General features: G+C 43.1%; 1 protein-coding gene across 1 annotated transcript in view; it reads left to right on the forward strand.

Annotated features, from left to right (window-relative positions):
- pax5 (paired box 5) overlaps positions 1–18,891 on the forward strand; it is a gene marked incomplete at its 3' end in the record, with an annotated part of 54,853 nt that overhangs the window by 573 nt on the left and 35,389 nt on the right. The window contains exon 2 of the mRNA XM_084368771.1: positions 15,052–15,217. Coding sequence (XP_084224897.1) covers positions 15,052–15,217 — 166 coding nt within the window. The remainder of the gene's footprint in view (positions 1–15,051; positions 15,218–18,891) is intronic.

Raw genomic sequence — 18,891 nt, forward strand, 5'->3', positions numbered from 1 at the left:
AGAGACATGTGGCTGAAGGTGTTGGTTTGGGTTCACATTCTGCGTCAGGTCTCCTCCACGTGTTGGTCCTCACACCTGAGAGGGGTACACTGATAAAACGCACACAATGGATTTGTGTGTGTGTTTGTGTAGCACAGGTTTGTTGTTCACAGAGTTACAAATGAAAACTCTTGGTGTCTTGTTTGTGTTTTGTTGAAGTTCAGTCTAAAATACCTCTCTGAAGGAGTCTGGTCTGGTCTCTCTCCTGCGTGTCTCCATCAGTTTATTCAACAGGTTCATCTCCTATGGGCCTATTCATAAAAACAGCGGGGTCTGGTAGAGCAGTGGATCAGGCCATCGACCTTGTTATGGCACCCAATGGATATCACATCATTTCATAATGCTGCCCGCTGCGTCTGCATTGATAAAACGTCGTTTGTCATTAAGAAACGGTGGGCAGGTGATCCCCTGCGCTTCGTGGAGATGCTTTTGTCCATTGAAGAACAGAAAAACTGCTGCAGTGGTGCCTCTGCCTGCCTGTCAGAATGAAAGCACGCATGTTATAAAAGGTTAAGACGGCCATGAAGCAACATTTTCATGATGGTGCAGTGTTGTTTTCCATATTCATTTCACATTGTTGTAGCAAGGAGGCGTTTTCCATGTTGTCTCATAAAAGAAAAACATCACCTTGCGCTCGGCCTTCTATAGAAAATCTGTCATCAAACAATGCCTATTGCTCTGTAGCACAAATAAGGCCCCCTTTGCAGTCTTTTGTGGAGTGGGCTTGCCCCTGATAAACGGTGAAAGCGATGGGATTTGTAGCAATTGGATAATAACCTTTTAACCGCGGAGGAAATCAGAGTTTAAAGGAGGCCCTCCCCTGTTGGCGTGTCGAGTCTTTAGGGCCCAGGGCCTTCACCTACAGCCTCTCTCTATTTCCTCTCACTTTCAAATACGTGCTCGGGGTACAAAGGAGGTGCGGTGAGAATGAACGTGGATCTAATGAGACCCCCCTTCTCTCCCCTTCGCTTCCCGCCCTGTAGGGTGGCCGTGCGTAAAAGTGCGAACAGGCCGGTTGTTTCCCAAAAAAAGCGGGGCCGCCATTTCAGTCTGCCTCTGACTTTTAATTATCATTTTACTAATGAGGGAAGAATCATGGACTGATCACTTATCTGTCCCAGTCTTTGATCCCTGAAACTTCCTGTGATTTTATGTGAAATCAACACTGAAGAGTTGTTTGCAGAATATGACTTTGACTCCCTGTAACAACACCAACTGTTTATTTGAGGAATAACCACTTTGTAGTTGGATTAAACTAAACAAGAGTTGAAATCACTATATTTACTTAATCCATCTCTGGAAATCTAACACTTGATTTCAACAAAAATGTGCCATCCTTGCTCCTTTCATTATAACAACAGAAAACCCGCACACAAATAGGCGAAACTGGATTCCCTGACGCTAAAGTATGATCAGTTCTCCCTGAGAGAGGAATTGTGGGTCCCGGTTTGGGTTCAAATATACTGTATCACCCTCAAACAACCCTGTGTGTGTGTGTGTGTGTGTGTGTGTGTGTGGGTGTGTGTGTGTGTGTGGGTGGGTGCGTGCGTCCCTGCAGCTTGATAACCAAACGGCACATCAGCAGACCTCCTGACTATTTCGGCTCCATACATTCTCCATTTTTTGATTAAATACATTTGATCCACCACTTAAAGGTCATTGCCAAAACATTTATCAAAAAGAGATTACATCCTGTGTGAAGTATAGGTCAGATTTGCTTTCTGATGTTGCGGAAACCAAGAGGAAAAAGCCGCGATGGAGAGAGATAGAGGGCTGAGGAGAGAGCACGAGAGGAGGGAGGGGAGATGACCTCACATGGCATAGCCTACTTTCGTTTTGACCTCAAGTGCCCCGTCATAACACAGCTCTGATATCACGTCCAGCGGGGCCTTGTGCGCGTACTCCATCATGACAGATGACAGACTTATCTTTACCTGCGTTGTCATCGATCCAAATGGCGACAAAACAGGCCGAGAGGCAGCAGCGAGGAGCGCGATCCACCTGCTCGGGGGGAAGTCCAAGACGGTTCACTCTCCTCCAAGTCCATATATTTTATTTATTAGTTATGACTTTTATATTTTATAAGCAAATGAAAACTTAAGAAGAGATACGGCAGCTTTCTCATTATGTTTACAGTCAGCGGGCGTGTAATAAACGAGCTGGTGGAGTTAACATGCGCTATTAATTTTTCATTGCTTTTTCGTTTCGAGGCTCGGGCGCAAAAAAGCAAAACAGCCGAGGCTTTCATGGTGGGATGGAGGGAAGGGAGAGGAAGGGAAGGGAAGGGAAGGGAAGGGAGGAAAGAGAGGAACACTTAAACAACGGCGTCGCCTCCAAATTGCCTCCGAATGATTATCACAACTCCGCCACATTCTTACTAATGTTTAAAAAAGTATACACACCCTCTTCCTCACCCCCTCCCTCCCTCCTCCCTCCCATCCTCCCATTTCCAAGGTAATGAAATATGGTAATGGAGTTGGACCCCCGGATTAAAGTCGTCCTACCCTGATGGAAGTTTTCTCCAAATTTTCAACCCTAAAGCAACAACAATTTGTATACATGATTGATTGTGTTTGGATTTTTTAATTGCTTATGTATTTAATTTGCAAATCGGAGAGACAAGGGCGACGGCTGCAATTTACTTCTGTGTGGGGAGGAAAGGCGCCCGTGTCTATATCTCAATAAATAAAAACAGACTCAGAGGGAGAACAATGAAAAAAAACCACACACACACACACGCAGGATATCATATCGCTGTTGTGTTTTTGCTGTGGAGTCCTTGTTTGGAGACCTCAAGAGCCAATTACTCCACAAAAATGTTTATTTATTTATATGGAAAAGGAATTAAATACTTCACACAAAAAAATCTGAAATATTGAATTTAAGATTCTGTTTATTGTTACACGCTTGACAAATAGTAAATAGCTGAAAGAGTTCCCAGTTTGCGGAGTGTTTTCTCGCAGCAGCGCCTGTTTCGGTCGTCCGCATTGTCTGAATCCGCCTGATTTTGGTCATATGAGGCCTAAACAGCAGGCCAACGTCTTTAGCACACGATCCAAGTCTGAATATATAAGTTCAGATTTCTTGACAGCAATCTGGTTCATTTGTTTTTGGTCTTTATTGGATAAAAAAAAAAAAAAAAACACATAACAAAAAAAACAACAAAAATCAATGAGGTTTGTTGTCTGTCAGGTTTGTTGGAGGCCTCTAATTCATGAATACTCAGTAAAGCAGATGTGAAATATGAATGAGGATTAGTGTGAATGTCTCAGGCTGCACTTTACTGTCAGTGGATTAAAGAGCAGGGACGTGGAATCAATGAAGATTCACGAAACCATATTTACTGTGGAGCCAAAAATCACAGAGAGACACAGAGATCCAATATACAGTGCGGTGTGGTGCGTCCATGCGGGCCTGGACGCACGCTGGGTCACTTCATGGCCACACTGGAGATCCAGGAAGACTCACGAGTTCAAAGTGTTGATTGTAAAGTTCCTGTATGTCTTCTATATGCGCGTGGGTGTGTGTGCCTGTGTGCACGCGCGTGCACGCACGGGCATATTGTCCCGAGGTTGAGCGCCCCCTCGTGGCTCATCCTGCAAACAGCCTCGCCAGGAGAAGCGAGAGCAAAGCCCAAAGAAAACCCCTCCAAGCTTCCACTTTCTGCGTTAAACACAAAGCAAAGACACAAATAAGACGAAAAAAATGTTAATATGTTTGTTTTTAATGAGGACAACCTGAGTGTAAAGTCTCCTCCAGTCTGGGAGGGTGCAGGAGGAGGGAGCGCACGTCTTTTGACAGGAGGCGAAGAAACCAATAATTCAAAAGAAGAAATCTGCGAATTAAAAATTAGAAATTTAATCCGCTCAATAATATCAGACGTTGACCTTTTCAGGATCAGATTCATCGCCTTGAGGTACGCCAAGAAGCCTGTCAGTCTGCAGAGGATAAGCCTGAAAACTATAGGAGGAATAAGGTGGAGACTGTTTTAGTTGTTCACCAGTGATTATCACAGGAGGCTTCTTTAATGATATTCTCTGAAAAGGTAAGAGCCGCATGTTCAGTGCGTCCAATCTGAGGGCAAGGTGCGCGCCGTATACAAACACCGTGGAGCTGAAATGATTAAATGTCTAGAAAACAGGAAGAAGGGAAATAACACTTTTTAATTTGGCTCATGCTTTAGGCTATTTGTGTGGTTAATATTACAGGGGCGAGGCTTAGATATGCCCTCTCAAATCAGGTGGGACGAGCATGTAATGAATCCCTCTCTCTTTCAGTTTGGAGTGTAAATGCGCAGCTCGCCAATTGCATTTCATTAAGAAAAAGGGGAGAAAAAACGACATCCGTTTGGATCAGCAATCAATTAGGTAATGAGTCGGGTATGCATGTTTCATATGTTTTTCCTCTCAAGTCTCCCCAAGCTAAAGATTTATAACATTGTGCTGAAGGAGGGGAGGAGGGGGGATTGTTTCCATAACATCTGACAGCTTTCACTCACTCATGTTAAACTCTCGTGTGTTTGTGGGCCTGTAATTCGGATCTTTCTTTTTTTTTTGCGCGGTTATGTGTTCCTGTTTTCCCCTGAAAGATGGACAATCTCCTGTTTGAGTTCCCTCATTTATTAAGTCTTGCTGCAACTAAGCCTCATTTTTAGTAATACTCAATTAATTAGCCATTTAATATTGACATGAATAAATTGAGCGCAAACGGGTATAAAGGCATTAACTTTTTTACTTCGTTAATTGAAATTAAACATATGATCATCTACTCCCCGAGCCCTGCGTCGCTGCGCCGAGCCTCCCCATTGGCGGATGCACAATACATGCGGGGCGTCATTGGCCCACGGGATTCTCGCCGGCCAATCGGCGCGCTCCCCCGCCCGATTCTATCTGGAGCCGGCGGTGACGCGGAGGCAGGGCTCGCCCAGTGATTGGCCGCTTCCTCTGTGATTGACGGACAGCTGGCCGGCGCGTGTAGGTTAGGGTTCCAGGGGGTTGGGAGCGCGGGCGCTGTCCGCACGAGAGCAGGTCCTGAAACGCGGCGTGCGCCACCGTGGACTGTGGGCGCATGAAGCCAGCTCGTCTCTTCAGAGTTAAAGAAGCCTGTTTACGTTTATTTGCAGCGCAGTTTTTGGCGTTTTCTGGCGTGAGCGCGGAGAAAACTACCCTTTGAATTTGGACAGGACTATTTTTCTTTTTCCAGCGCGAAGAAACGCGTCTCCAAAGTCTCATATATAAACCAGGAGTCCCGGTCAACACAGAGGGGGGGTGCAGAGCTGTAGTAGAGTGAGCGAGAGCTGGATAACAACTCTCACATCAGCCTCAGCAGCTTTTACTCCAACCAGAGAGTGCTGCTTTTTTATTTTCCCGCTGCGTAATTCTTTCTTCTTTCTTTTTTTTTTTTGGCACGGTGGATATGAGACTTCAAGATGTGAGCACTCATCCGCTCTCAGTCGCTGTGTTCATGGGAGATTACCAAGTGTTAATGTGAAAGCAACTGCCGAGGACGATTTCTGACCAGACGAAATGTGCAGCAAGTAACCTGGAAGAAAGAAAAAAAAGCAAACGTGGATCTGTGAAGAGAATTACCTATTTTATTTCCAGTTGGGTTTTTTTTTTTGTTTTGTTTTGTTTTTGTTTTTTTTAATTTTTGTATTTTTGAAATATTTTTGTACAGACTGAGAGGAGAAAGTTCAGCCTCCATCGCAGTTCAGGGGTCACGGCCAGCGGACCGAGAAGGGGGAGAGAGAGAACAGAGGAGGCCACTTTGTTTGCCCTGCATATTATTATTATTATTTTGTTTTGTTTTGTTTTTGCAGAAGTTTGAATCTGTTTTCTCGGACTGAGGAGACTCGCTGTTGACGAGCAGCTGAAGGAATGAGCGCCGTTGTTTCCCTCCTCTGGTTTTGGAGACGCCAGAGCGGAGCCGGTGTGGTGTCCCGTCCCCATGAGGAGGGAGCCCGTCTCTGACTCGCACTTCTGACGCCATTTCTTCCTGAAAATCTCCCATCTTACGTGTTTTTTTGATTTTCAAAGTGTCAACCAAGTAAAAAAAAAAATCCCAGTTTTTAAATCAATTAAGAAAAAGGGGAACTGGTTTCTTTTCCGATTAATTGGAGGTCACAGTGGCCGGCTGAAGCGGGGCGTCCGGTGGCATTTTTTTTCTTTAAAGACCCTCGTCTCGTACCGGGGCCCTCCAGCTCTCCTGATGGAGATTCACTGTAAGCACGACCCGTTTGCTGCGATGCACAGTAAGTTTACACCTTTATAATTTCCTCCATCTGATCTGCATGAACTGAAACAACCCCCCACATCACAACACCACAACTCTGCGTGCATATGCGACAATGACAGCGTTTTCCAGCTGCACCTCACACTGCAAAAAAACATAATCGGATAACGTGTTATACGTCTATTATTATCATTATTATCATTATTTTTATTAATAATAATATTCTTTTTTTTTCGCCTTAACAAAACGACTTCAAAAAGTCTCCCAACGCTGCTGAAATATTAATTAAAAAAACCTTTTTCGATTAACGTTTTGATGTTTCTTTAATTTAAAGAAATCTTGATTCAGCCTGCTTGAAGATTCGTTGTGCAAGTGAAGTATCTCCTCCTATCAGACGCATATTTTTAAAGCTTCGTTTGATGGGTTTCTCCACTTAACGACCTCCTCAACCATAGATATATTTTTGCAGTGTTTTAAATGTGGATACATGGAAAAAGTTTAGGCCCAAATTCAGTTATTTTCTCGTGGCATCTTTTGTAAATTTGCTATTCATCCCTCAACTTTTTTATTTTTTAAATGATTTTGTCTCTCGCAGCAGTGTATAACAGGTGTAACTCGTCGAAATTGGGCACAAGACGTGAAGCTGAAGTGATTTAAAAATATATATATATATTATGATAAAATGCATCGTAATCCAGGCAGCGCAGGCCTGCATATTGCTGTGTTTGTGTGAGACGGTTTGCTGTGTTTGTCCCTTTGAAGGGAAGAGGAGGTGCAGGGGTCAGGGAGAGAGGGAGAGAGGGAGAGCGGGGTAACAAAGCATGACTAAAAGCTGAACTTGATCCACAAACAGTATCAGTGTTTCTGCACATAACCAGGTTAGACAGACACACACTGCACTCACCACACACCGGGTGATCTGCTCAGGTCTTAGAATAATAACAAGGTGAGACTCTGTTGATCCCCCGCAGGGAGATTCTCCTTTCACTGCCCAGCAGGTCACACACACACACACACACACACACACACACACACACACACACACACACACACACACACACAGGTTCAGCCTGTCTTGCCCAAGGACACTCCAGCAGCCTTGGGGACGCGCTACATGAATGGAGGAGGAGGAGGGGGGGGGACACAACTTGTTCACTCAGTCGTGACATGGCGGGCACTGCTTTGTTTTTTCCCTCCCCAAATACTCGCTCCCTCCCCTTCGCACTGATACTTATTTTATTTTTTAACACAAGTGAAAAATCAGGACTTCCGTGTTTCATCTTTCAGTGTTTGCGCTTTAAAGGAGAATCCCAAAACAATAGCTCAAACTGTAATATATGAAATGAACATGTTTTATCTGTTCCAACAATTGGCTGTGATGAAGGCCCAGGAAATTACTAAATGAAGAACTTTACACGTATTGTCAACAAGCCTGATTAATGGCATTTCAAAAAAACACGAGTCCCACACTCGGTGCCTCTGCGTAATAACGCGTCCAACAGGCATTTCAGCGTGTAATAGATCTCACTTTATATATTTTATTGCACTTTAGTCCCGCAGAGGACTCGTGTTATGTGACTGACAGAGGTTCCCACGGTGCGTTATCCTGCAGGATTAAACATAGAAGCCACACACACACACACACACACACACACACACACACACACACACACACACACACACACACACACACACACACTCTATCTCTCTCTCTCTTTCGCTTCCTCACACACACACGCACACATCTGAGAAGAAAACTAGAACGAATCATGTTTCCTCTTCCCTGCCGTCTCACCAAAGCCAATGATCCGCAGTGCTGACGGTAACAGCGCAGCTAAAGTTATATATGTCAAAGCCCGGAGACGCTTTAAAACGATTACACCTAAAAAATGTCAAAGGTACACACACACACACACACACACACACACACACACACACACACACACACAGAGAGAGAGAGAGAGAGAGAGAGAGAGAGAGAGAGAGAGAGGTTGGGATGAATCGACTGTGACGCGTGGAAATGTTGTTGAGCCAGTGTGTCTTTGTGTGTGTGTGTGTGTGTGTGTGTGAGCGTGACACTTAAACACTTAAAAAAATCATTATAAAATAGCCTAAAGTTCATGATGTTAGGACTCTTTGTTGCATCTGTGCTTGAGGGTTATGATACTGATTTTAAAGCTTAATTGTAGCGTGTAACGCTTTGTTTTACTCATTATAAACACATTTCACTGAGTGTTTCACACTCACACGCTGTGCACTGTGTGTACGTGTTCGTGTGTGTCCTCGCCCTAAAAGCTGACACTGAAATTCACGTATTTGCAAGAAAAAAAATAATGTTTTCAAGTTTTTTACCTATAAAGTTACGTTATCTTCCTCCAGTCTTGTTGATCATAACACAGAAAAAGTCATTATTCACTGGTTCATCTCATCCCTGACTCACCTTGATCATTTGGGTTTAACTTTCCTATAACTTTGGAGCGTGTTTGGCACCACAAGCAACAATATACAGGCTGCCAGTGACGTTTAAAAAATCCATAGCAGGTAATTGTGATGATAATGAGCTGAATTTCATAATCACGCATTGTAATGGTAATGGTGGCATGCTGAATATTAAGTAGGCGAGGCTGCGGCCTACCTTTAGTGACCGACTCATGAGTTAGCCCAAAGCGAAGGGGTTAAAAAATATATATGCACCACGTTTAATACATGAAGAAAATGCATTAAATGTATTTGAATCAAACTTTATCCCGACAACTGTCGAATGAAAACAACGAAAGTGAAGAAATAGCAATTTAAATGTTAATTTATTGCACATTTACGCTGACATGCGAGCCCTTTTTTTTTATTATTTCTTTTTTTTTTTTTATCAAATCATATGTTTTCTTCCATGTTCAAAAAAACCCCCTCTCCTTTTGATGAAACACAACTATTTATAAATCTAAGCGTTTATTAACAAGACCCCCTGAGTCCTCCTCCGCCGACAAAATATTAATTATTCCACCTTTCAGGAGGAAAAATAACAGTGCGCGTCCAAAACGCCTGCCTGGCACATCTCACAGATCTATTCACTGTTTGCTCAAGGAAATTTGCTTCATCTGTATTCTCGCGGGCAACTTTCCAAACAGGTTTTCAGCCAAAAGTAATTTCTAGTTCCCTTTTTTTTTTTCAAGACAGAGAGAGAGAAAGAGAGAGAGAGAGAGAGGAGACCGGTGGCGTTTTGTTGCGATTTCTCTTTTGCTTTATTTTTGAGTCGTCAGGCCGTGACGAGGCAGATGAGAGATGGGAGAGAGAGAGGGGGGGAGACAGACAGAAAGAGAGAGAGACATAGAGGAATGTAGCGGGAAGAGAGAGACAGAGAGCCTAATGGACCTTATTTTCTGGATGGGGGAGCTCGAATATATTCTGCTTTATCTCTGTATTTCTTTCCTCCCGGAAACAGTGAATCAATCAAACATTTAAGGAGGTGCTGGGCTCTTAAGTCAGCTCCTATAAAGGGTAAATAAATAAAATACAACAGGGATGCATAATGACCCCTGGTCCCCTGGCTGTCTCTGTCTGTCCCCCTCTGATTCTGCGTCTCCAGGATGAAAATGAAGCTGCTTGCCTCTGCCAGCACTCTCTCTCTCTCTCCCCCCTCCTCCTCTAGAGACTGTATAGATTCAGCTTTTTGTAAAAAAAAAAAAAAAAAAAAAAAACCTTTAAAAAGCCAAGAGCCCTAATTTGGCAAAAAAAAGATCTTTGTATCTAATTTGCATCAAAACCTCCCGGAGCCGGCCAATGTTGATTGAATTTCTGGGAGCAAGTGGTTAATTTGTTTGGTCAGTGTGATGAATTACTGGACCTCTGTCACTAAACTCACACAGCTGTGAGGGAACGTCCGTCCTGAATTCTTCTGTTTCCTAATTAATTTTTTTTTTTTAGCCATCTGTCTACAAGGAGTTGGAGAGATTCCTCTCAGAATGAATTTTACAGGTGTTGTCCTGTTTTTCATGATAAAAACTGCAGCATCGACTAAGGTCGCGTACCATTTCTTGCTTAAAAACCTGGCCTGCGGTCGTTAAAATGCAACTTATATCACACATTTGGAGAATTATGCTACAGCGGCCGATAAACAAATGGCTTCATATAATGTGTGAGTTATTGCGTTTGTCCCTATCAGTATTTATGGGCTTGGGAAAATAAATTTTAAACACATAATCCCCATTGCCTGCCCCAAGAATGGTGAGAGTCTGAACGCCTAATGCCAACAGTAAATACACAGATAAGTGAATAAATAGTTATCTGGAGGTTTTTGTAGGTCACAAGTCATTCCTCTCCATCTCTTTACAAAGCAAGGCGTATTTCATGCCCTGGCCCAGATAGGAAGGGTGAAAGGAACCATTTCATTTACTCTTATCTGGGAAAGAGGGAGCGAGAGAGGGATGGGGGGGGGGAGTCTTCTCTGCAGATACCTGTGGTGAGGAGGACGTTGCACAGTAGGCTTCTATAAACGAGCCTATGCGAAAACCGTGCTTTCATTCAGCGGAAAGATTTCGGGACATAATAATAAAGAGAGGAGGAGGGAATAATGCCTCCACACGACCGCACAAAACATTCACACAGAGCGAGCGAGAGTGTGAAGGAGCTGGAAGTGTCCATGTAGGTCAGCAGGGTCGCTCTCGAATGAGGTATATCTGGTGTGAGCGTGAGTTTTTTCTCTGAAGGAAAATCACAGGAACTGGTGATAATAAATCTGTGGGTTACTAAAGAGACAAAAAAATTACAAGAGCAGTAGCGGTTCAGGGTCACGCAGATTGGGCTCGGCTCAAAGGTGCAATAAGCGATTCTGGAGAAAGATAGTTGAGTGTTGAGTTTCATTACCAGGTCGTCAATACCGACACTTTGGGTTAGTGGCTCGGACACAGTGAAATCATCCCTGTTCAATCAGCAGTAGGGTTCATGGGCAAGTTCAGCGAGGTTTAAAGGCGCAATAACGATTCTAGAGAAAGATCGTTGATCGTCAAGTCTCGTGTCGAGTTTTGGCCACCAACCGAAAGTGTTGGTATTTGACAACATTGAAATGACACTCAACAATAGACTATGTTACACGTTGCAGCTTTAAGTCGTTGACCATGTGCCGCAGCATCCCTGGTTCAAGTCCAGCCACTGACCCTTCTGTCCCTCCCACCTTTTTTTGTTTCCAAAAAAACCTCAACGGGATTCAACAATAGCAGACTGTAGTGAGTCCCCATATCTCCAGTGAACCATGGATGTAAAGATAAAAGATGTAGCATACGTTATAAAACAGATTGTAAATCCCTTTGAGGTAAATTTGAGAACTGTGATTTGTGACTTGACTTGAGTCGCCACCCTGCGCTGACCCAGGAGCAGAGAGTGCAGAGTGGCAGTGGTGGAAGAGGAGCTCAGATCTTTAACCACAGCATATAAATACTTTGTCAAACTGAATCTAAAAGTACAAAAGTATTTTAGCATCAAAATATACTTATACGCAGAATGGCCCGTTTTAGATCTCTAATGATACCACATGATTTATTTGAATCTGTAAAGTAACCAATAAATGTAGTGGAGTAAGTAAAGTACAAGTATCTCAAAAGTGTAGGTGAGTAAATGTACTATGTAACTTTCCACCACTGCTTTCACACACACACACACGAAAAAAACAAAAAACAGACCAGCAGGCTCACACACACTGAAGCAAAGTTTAAACAGCACACAGTATAAAACAGCTTCCTGTGTTCCCAGAGCCAGTTCACCCAGTAGAAGATATCAGGTTTTCTCACTTGTGAATGATCCTCTTCAATCAGATATTGCTTTGCTGCGCATCAGACATACCAAGGACGTAAAGAAATATTATACTTTATTATACTTTAAAACACCGATTACCTCAGTTCAGGAATGATTCTCCAGCTGGGCAGAACCACAGCTGATTCAATGAAAGGGCGAGATTTAGTTCTGCATATAGGTTAAAAAAGCAGCAGCATTTTTAGAGCTTGACCCACACTGAGAACTAAAAGCCAGGACGAGTTTGAGTTCTTAGTTTGGGTCAAGCTCCAAAAACACTGCATCCCACACAGAAGTGTCTGTGTTGGATGCTCCAAACCTGAAAATCGTCTTTCAACCAGGTTTTCAGCTTCAAAATTCAAAAAACGACTGTTTTTTACAAACAGAGCAGGATTACTAAGATGAAATCAGCCCCTTTAATTCACCTGTCCCACCACAGCCACGAATCATAAAAGCTTCTTTAATCGAACAGGTCTGATGTGATTATATTGTCTCTAAAAGTTGATGCTGGTTTTATGTTTATTTGCCATTTAAACTTTGAGCCTCGGTTGAGCCCCGCTTTCATGGACGTTGCATAAAATATGACTCTGTCTATATATTGCTGTCTTTTGTAAAAAAAAAAAAAAAAAAAAATGAAAAAAAAAAAAGATTGCTTTTCAAATTGTGCTGTCTGCAGCAGGCATCTGCATAATGAGGCTTCTTCTATCTCAAAGAATAAAGTAGTAAAGGATGGAAGAGAGTGACCGTCCACACACCGGCCGTTTGGAAATAGCTTCGTTTGATTCCACAGAATGAGACTACACATTTCTTTATTTATCCTCCATGTGTGGATCTATTTATATTTGCGCTGGAGGAGGCTGTGTGTGTGCGTGTGTGTGTGTGTGTGCGTGCGCGGGCGTGTGTGTGTGCGTCTGCTGCTTTATTTTATGCTGATGGAGGAAAGACGAGGACAGGGGGACAGGTTCAGGGGACAGCTTTGTGTTTAAGGGGGTATCCCTGCTGGGGTTATGTGTTTAAAATCTATTACCCCCACAGCTAGGATTAGTGTGTGCATGTGTGTGTGTGTTTCCCCTAAAGACGTAATCACTATGGTAATACAAAAGCCAGTGGATTATGTGGTAGAAAAAAATCTTGTTGATTTATACTCTGCCTTTGGTGAGATATATACATATACAGTATATATACACACACACTATTGGGAAGCAGGAGAGAGAGAGTTCGTCTTACTTTCTCTCTCATGCTTACTGTATCGTCTGGTTAGCCGTGCTGAGAGCTGTAGTATCGAAGTGCCTCACCTGGCTTGGCTGGTTGGAGCCTTTCAATGTAAATTTCACATAGGTGTGAATGTGTTGCATGCTGGGATAGACTCAACAACTGTTGTAAGAGCTGAGATAATTAGTTGCTTAATCCGTTAGTCGACCGACAGCAAGTTCATTTGCAAGAATTGGGATAATCAATTAATTGCTTTTTGTCATTTTTAAGCAAAAATAACAACAAGTCATTGGTTTCAGCTTCTCTTATGTCATTATTATTCTATATCTTTGTTTTGGGGGTCTTGGTTGAACAAAACAAGTCTTTTAAAGCATCACATTGGGAATTTTTTAAATTATTTACTGACCTACTACATGCAAACTATATCCCTATAAATCAACCCGCTGTCGCTGCACTTCACATCCATTATCGTCCCTGCTTCTTTGCTGCTGTTTAAATCTTGTTGATCAAAAACCACGGAAGTCTGAATTAACAGGCAGCTGTTATTTTCTGTGTCTTATAGTTGCAGTAGTAGAAGAGCAAAGGATTAAAACAGTTTCTAACAAGGTTCGGCTCTATCCCCGTGCATACCCGTCTTATTCTCTTTCATTCATTTCCTCTTATACTTTCATCCCTCAGGGGGAATATTAGTGGTATCTTTCAGTAAGGGGCCAGGGCCAGGCCTTGGTCAATAATTAATTGAAATCCCTTCATTTACTTAAGATCTCAGCGTACTCCGCCCCGGGTGAAAATGGGCAAAGTTTGCACTTTGGAATAGTCCAATTGGTACTATTATGCTGAGCCAGAGAAATCAGATGTATTTGAGATAGTAAATTGACTCCAACCAGAAGCTAACAGCGGTGGGATCCAAGAAAGTACACATTTCTTAACCAAACCTCATAAATAATAATCATACATACACACAAAGCAACTCCAGTAGCTAAAAAGAGATTTCTTGTATAAACAGTAAATATTTTCAGTGTTATCGTCAGTGGTTCAAGAGACCTGACACGCCTAAAAGTATGTTTTAATGTGAGAATACAACTGTTAACAAACCGAAAAACAAGTTGTTAATGGCACAAACACAACTCAGTCTTTTTGTTGAGGTCTTAGAGGGCAGTTATTAGTCGACCTTAAGCCATCAGTGGACAAGACAAATCCACGTGTCTGACAACAGGCGGCACTAAAGAAGAGCAACTGTGGATGCTTTAATCCAGACTGTAATGTAGTTATTGGAAAAAGAAAGATCCTGATGAATGACCAGTGATGTTTGTGTGAACGTTACCCAAAAATGGCCGCCTGAACAGCCTTTTACCAAGGCATCTTAACTCCAACTACATGCACGGAGCTGTCCAGCAGTCGGCAATGGTGACTCTTGATGTTGAATTGAGTTGCCTCCTTCCTGTCTGATTTTCTGTTGTGTCTTTCCAAAAACTTAATTAGAGGAAACACTCTGGACACCAATGATCGTGTTAATTAAGAAGTTTTTATCTTTGATTTTGTCGATCACTGGGTATTTTTTTACGACTTGCACAATCGTTTAGTCTTCTCAAATTCTTGTCTTGCCTCATTTGGTCACTCCCATTCGAATAAGTTTATCTTTGTTTCATTTCACTGCCTGTAACCTAATTAAATTTCTCAATGGCTTGAGCTCGACAGCCATAATATTCCTCTCCCTCCCTCTCCCTCTCTCTCCCTCTGTCTTATTCATCCCTGACTTTATTCTTGATTCATTCTTCTCTCTTGTAGGACATGGCGGAGTGAACCAGCTCGGAGGTGTGTTTGTAAATGGCAGGCCCCTCCCAGATGTTGTGCGACAGCGAATAGTAGAACTCGCCCACCAAGGGGTTCGGCCCTGCGACATCTCACGCCAGCTACGAGTCAGCCATGGATGTGTCAGCAAAATACTGGGCAGGTAAACGGCACACGAGCACCTACGACCATATGATCGCAACACGGACAGGAGTGTGCTGAAAGACTGCAAGGTTGTGCGACCAGACACTCCTCGGCCAGTCGACTAAGGTGTATAAAGAGGTCGTCTTCCTGGTTTTGAAGCATAACGGAAACAGGAAAGGGAAAGTGTCTATCTCATTTCTTTATTGTCAGGGTCAAAGGCTGATTCTGTGTTGCTTAGGTGTCAAACTGAAGCTCCTGTAAGGTCACACCGACTCATTTAGCGTCTATTTCTCGTTTTCACAAGCTGTTGTCTTCCTCTCTTTTCCGCCTGCCTCTTATTTCTCTATCTCCAGTTTCTCCCCTCTCTCCTCTCTGTATCCTATATTTCTCGTCCGACCCCTCTCAATATGTCTGTGTCTGTCTTCGCCCCCCTTTTCTCTTACTCTCGCTGTCCGTCTCTCTCTGCCTTTTCAAAGCTAAATTCAAGAGTAAATCCCTGCTCGTTCCATCCCCCAGAGAAGAAAGGGGCACAAAAGGGAAAAGATTCATCACTTTTTGGAATTAGCATCAAAATGAAAGTGGCACCATATTTCTGCACCCCACCAAAAAAAAAAAAAAAAAAGAGAGAAGAAGACAGAGCGAGATGGAGAATGGGAGACAGACAAGAACAAGGGACACAATCAAAAGGGGAAAAGGCGTGTTAAAGAAGAAGAGGAGCGCAGGAAAAAGGAAAAAAATGAGAGACGGAGAGACCATTTGAGGGGACGGAGGGGAAGGATTAGCTACAGCGACCCTCAGCTATATCAAAAAAATGTGTTGCTCATTGTTCTCCCCTTGCCTCTCTTTCTCTCTCTCTCTCCCTTCCCCTCGTTCTCTCTCTCTCTCTCTCTCTCTCTCTCTCTCTCCCCTGTCCTGGCCGTTCAACTCACTGAAGCGTTACCGTGAGGGGGGGAGGAGGAGGAGGAGGAGGAGGAGAGGGGGATCGAGGGATGGAAGGAGGGAGGGAGGGTTGTTTTATCCTCTCCTCTCTGTCTCTCTGGTGCCAGCAGAACAAAAACACCAACTCTACCACTCTCTGTGTGTGTGTGTGTGTGTGTGTGTGTGTGTGTATTGGCTCATCGTTGCGCGGATATCAATAACCATGCTCGTTTATTCACCAATGATTCAGCTGTGAATAATTTAAATAGTTTTCCATTTGGAAATAGATTGTTTTTCCTCTTAGCTGTGTTTATACTCCAGCTGCGAACAGTCAAAATGTGCAGCTCACACACACATCTTTTACACACGTGCAAGCGCGCGCACACACACACACACACACACACACACACACACACACACAAACACACACACACACTCACACACACACACACTCAAAAAGAAAGACAAGGAAACACACATTTACAGGAACACACATCTTCACGGAAGGGATTACTCTACCGTACAGCGGTGGAGAGAGAGAGAGAGAGACATAGAGAGAGAGAGTGAGAGAGGGAGAGAGAGAGAGAGAGAGAGAGAGAGAGAGAGAGCAGCAGGTTTAAGACTGACTGACAGCTTGCATCCACAGACAGCATCCCCCCTTTTTCTGCAAGCTGTGTAGCACATTTGCTGTCCTCCCACCCCCTGCCCCCCCCATGCCCCTTCTGCATGCAAATACATTCATGAAATAGCCATGGTGGACACGAAATGCCTGAATCTGTGACTGTGTGTGTGTTTGCTTTAGCGTGTGCGTGTGCGTGTGCGTGTGCGTATCAGTGCCACCGTCTTCTTAAAATACCAAAGAACAGCAGCCAGAGCTGACACCGCATCCGCAGTTTATCTGAGTGACTGCGACGTCACGAACAGCTATGACGTTTTTGTTTCACCTGAATTTAATCAGCAAAGAGTTCAGGTCAGTTTCATATGTAGTAAGTCCGGGGAAGCTTAAACGGACAGTTCACTTCCTCTTACCTGTAGTTATTTACCAATCTTGACTGTTTTGTTTCTAGCTGAGCCTCTTGTCCGTGAGTAGATTCCTGTTTCCTTCTGCGCTGTGGTTCGTTGTCGTTCAGTAGAAAGAAAATAGTTCCTACATTAAACTGCTCACAACAAGGTTTGTAGATTATCTTGAGTAACCAGGTCATGATTTCGGGGGAGACTTACTGCTGTTGACTTCTTTAAATGTATTTTTGAACGCTTTTTTGGACGCTTCGAGCGCCACAAACCGAGTGCCATTTAATTACATTATACTCAAGAGACAGCAGAAATCTCTACAGCTGATGTCTCCAAACCGTGGCAACTCACGCCAAAACAATCTAGATTATAAATGGCACAGGAGGAAAAAATGTATTTTTGATCTTGGGGTGAACTGTCCCTTTAACCTACCGATGCGAGTGCACCATACTGTGTGTGTGTGTGTGATATTGTTGGTACTGAACTGTAGTTATACTGAGAGAGTCACAGAGTATACGTGTCTTGGTATGTGGCTTGATGAATCATTTACATTTAAACTCAGACTTTTGTGCAGAAACAGATCCCCTTGGACTGTGGAGGTAAACTATAGTTGAGGCAGCCTTTCTCTCATGTTTAGATCATGATAAAATAATCTACAGACATGCTGCTTCTGCTTCTTCTCTCGAACCCCTGGCCTCAGATGATCACCCTGCCATCAGATGCCGGTGATCCCTCAACTTTAGTTCTTGTGCACCAAACACACATGAAATTATCTACGTCACATTGTCAAGACTGACACTCTCCACCCCACTAATTCAAGAGGGTGATGTCGCACCACTTGGCCGCAGTGTGCGATTGTTTTCACTGAATATTGTCCTCTTTTGACATTTTTAACTGTGTTCGTCTGTATCTCGACATCAGTGCTAACGAGGGGAACATAAATGATTTTCGAGGCTTTAAAAAACTGTAAATGACTGAATGAATAATATTTTAATATCATTAGCTGTTTTTCTCCGTGCTGTGGGTCATTTCACTATGTGAAGCAATAATGTTTATTTTCCGGGTGTATGGTCTGTTTATTCTCTTTCTGCCCTGATAAAGAGACCCAAGAGGTTGAAACCAGTCAGGCTTTTATGCCTGACTGAATTTAACTTTTTACATCGGATACCAAAACATCAGCTTTTAAAGTCCTAACAGACAAAAGATTATAACAACAACTAAACTAAAAAGGCCAAATAGAGCTAACAACAGAGACAAATGTAGTCCTTGCATTGATCGTAACTATAATTCCTCCTGTCCACGCTGGCCATGAAACGACTGCGTGCAAGTTTGCATGTAAGACGTGGACAATAAAGCCCATAGTCCTTCTCTGCAAAAAAGGCATTGTGATGTTCAACAGAGGCTTAGATGAGGATTGAGCAGTCTGAGTTAGACAAATCGAGGGGATACCTTGTAAAGATTTACTCTTTTTAGTGCGAGATTCTCTCTTTATGTTTCCCCAGAGAGTGTTGACTTGATAAACCGCATTTGGAGGATGCACTCAAAATTAAATTGAACAAAATCAGAGACGTGTTAGCGTCAGCCGAATTAAAAAAGGACTGTGGCTTTTGTATCCCATTGATCATTTTACTTTACTTTGTCAGTGAGACCATTAACAGTCCATCATTACTCTTTTACTTTTACGGGCACGTGAGTATTGTTTTAAGACAACTTTCTATCCTTGAAGAAATGAAACACAAGGCAGGAGGATCATCTTTTATCAAG

This window comes from Pagrus pagrus, assembly GCF_965226575.1.
Source record: "Pagrus pagrus genome assembly, chromosome: 2".
Taxonomy (NCBI): Eukaryota; Metazoa; Chordata; class Actinopteri; order Spariformes; family Sparidae; genus Pagrus; species Pagrus pagrus.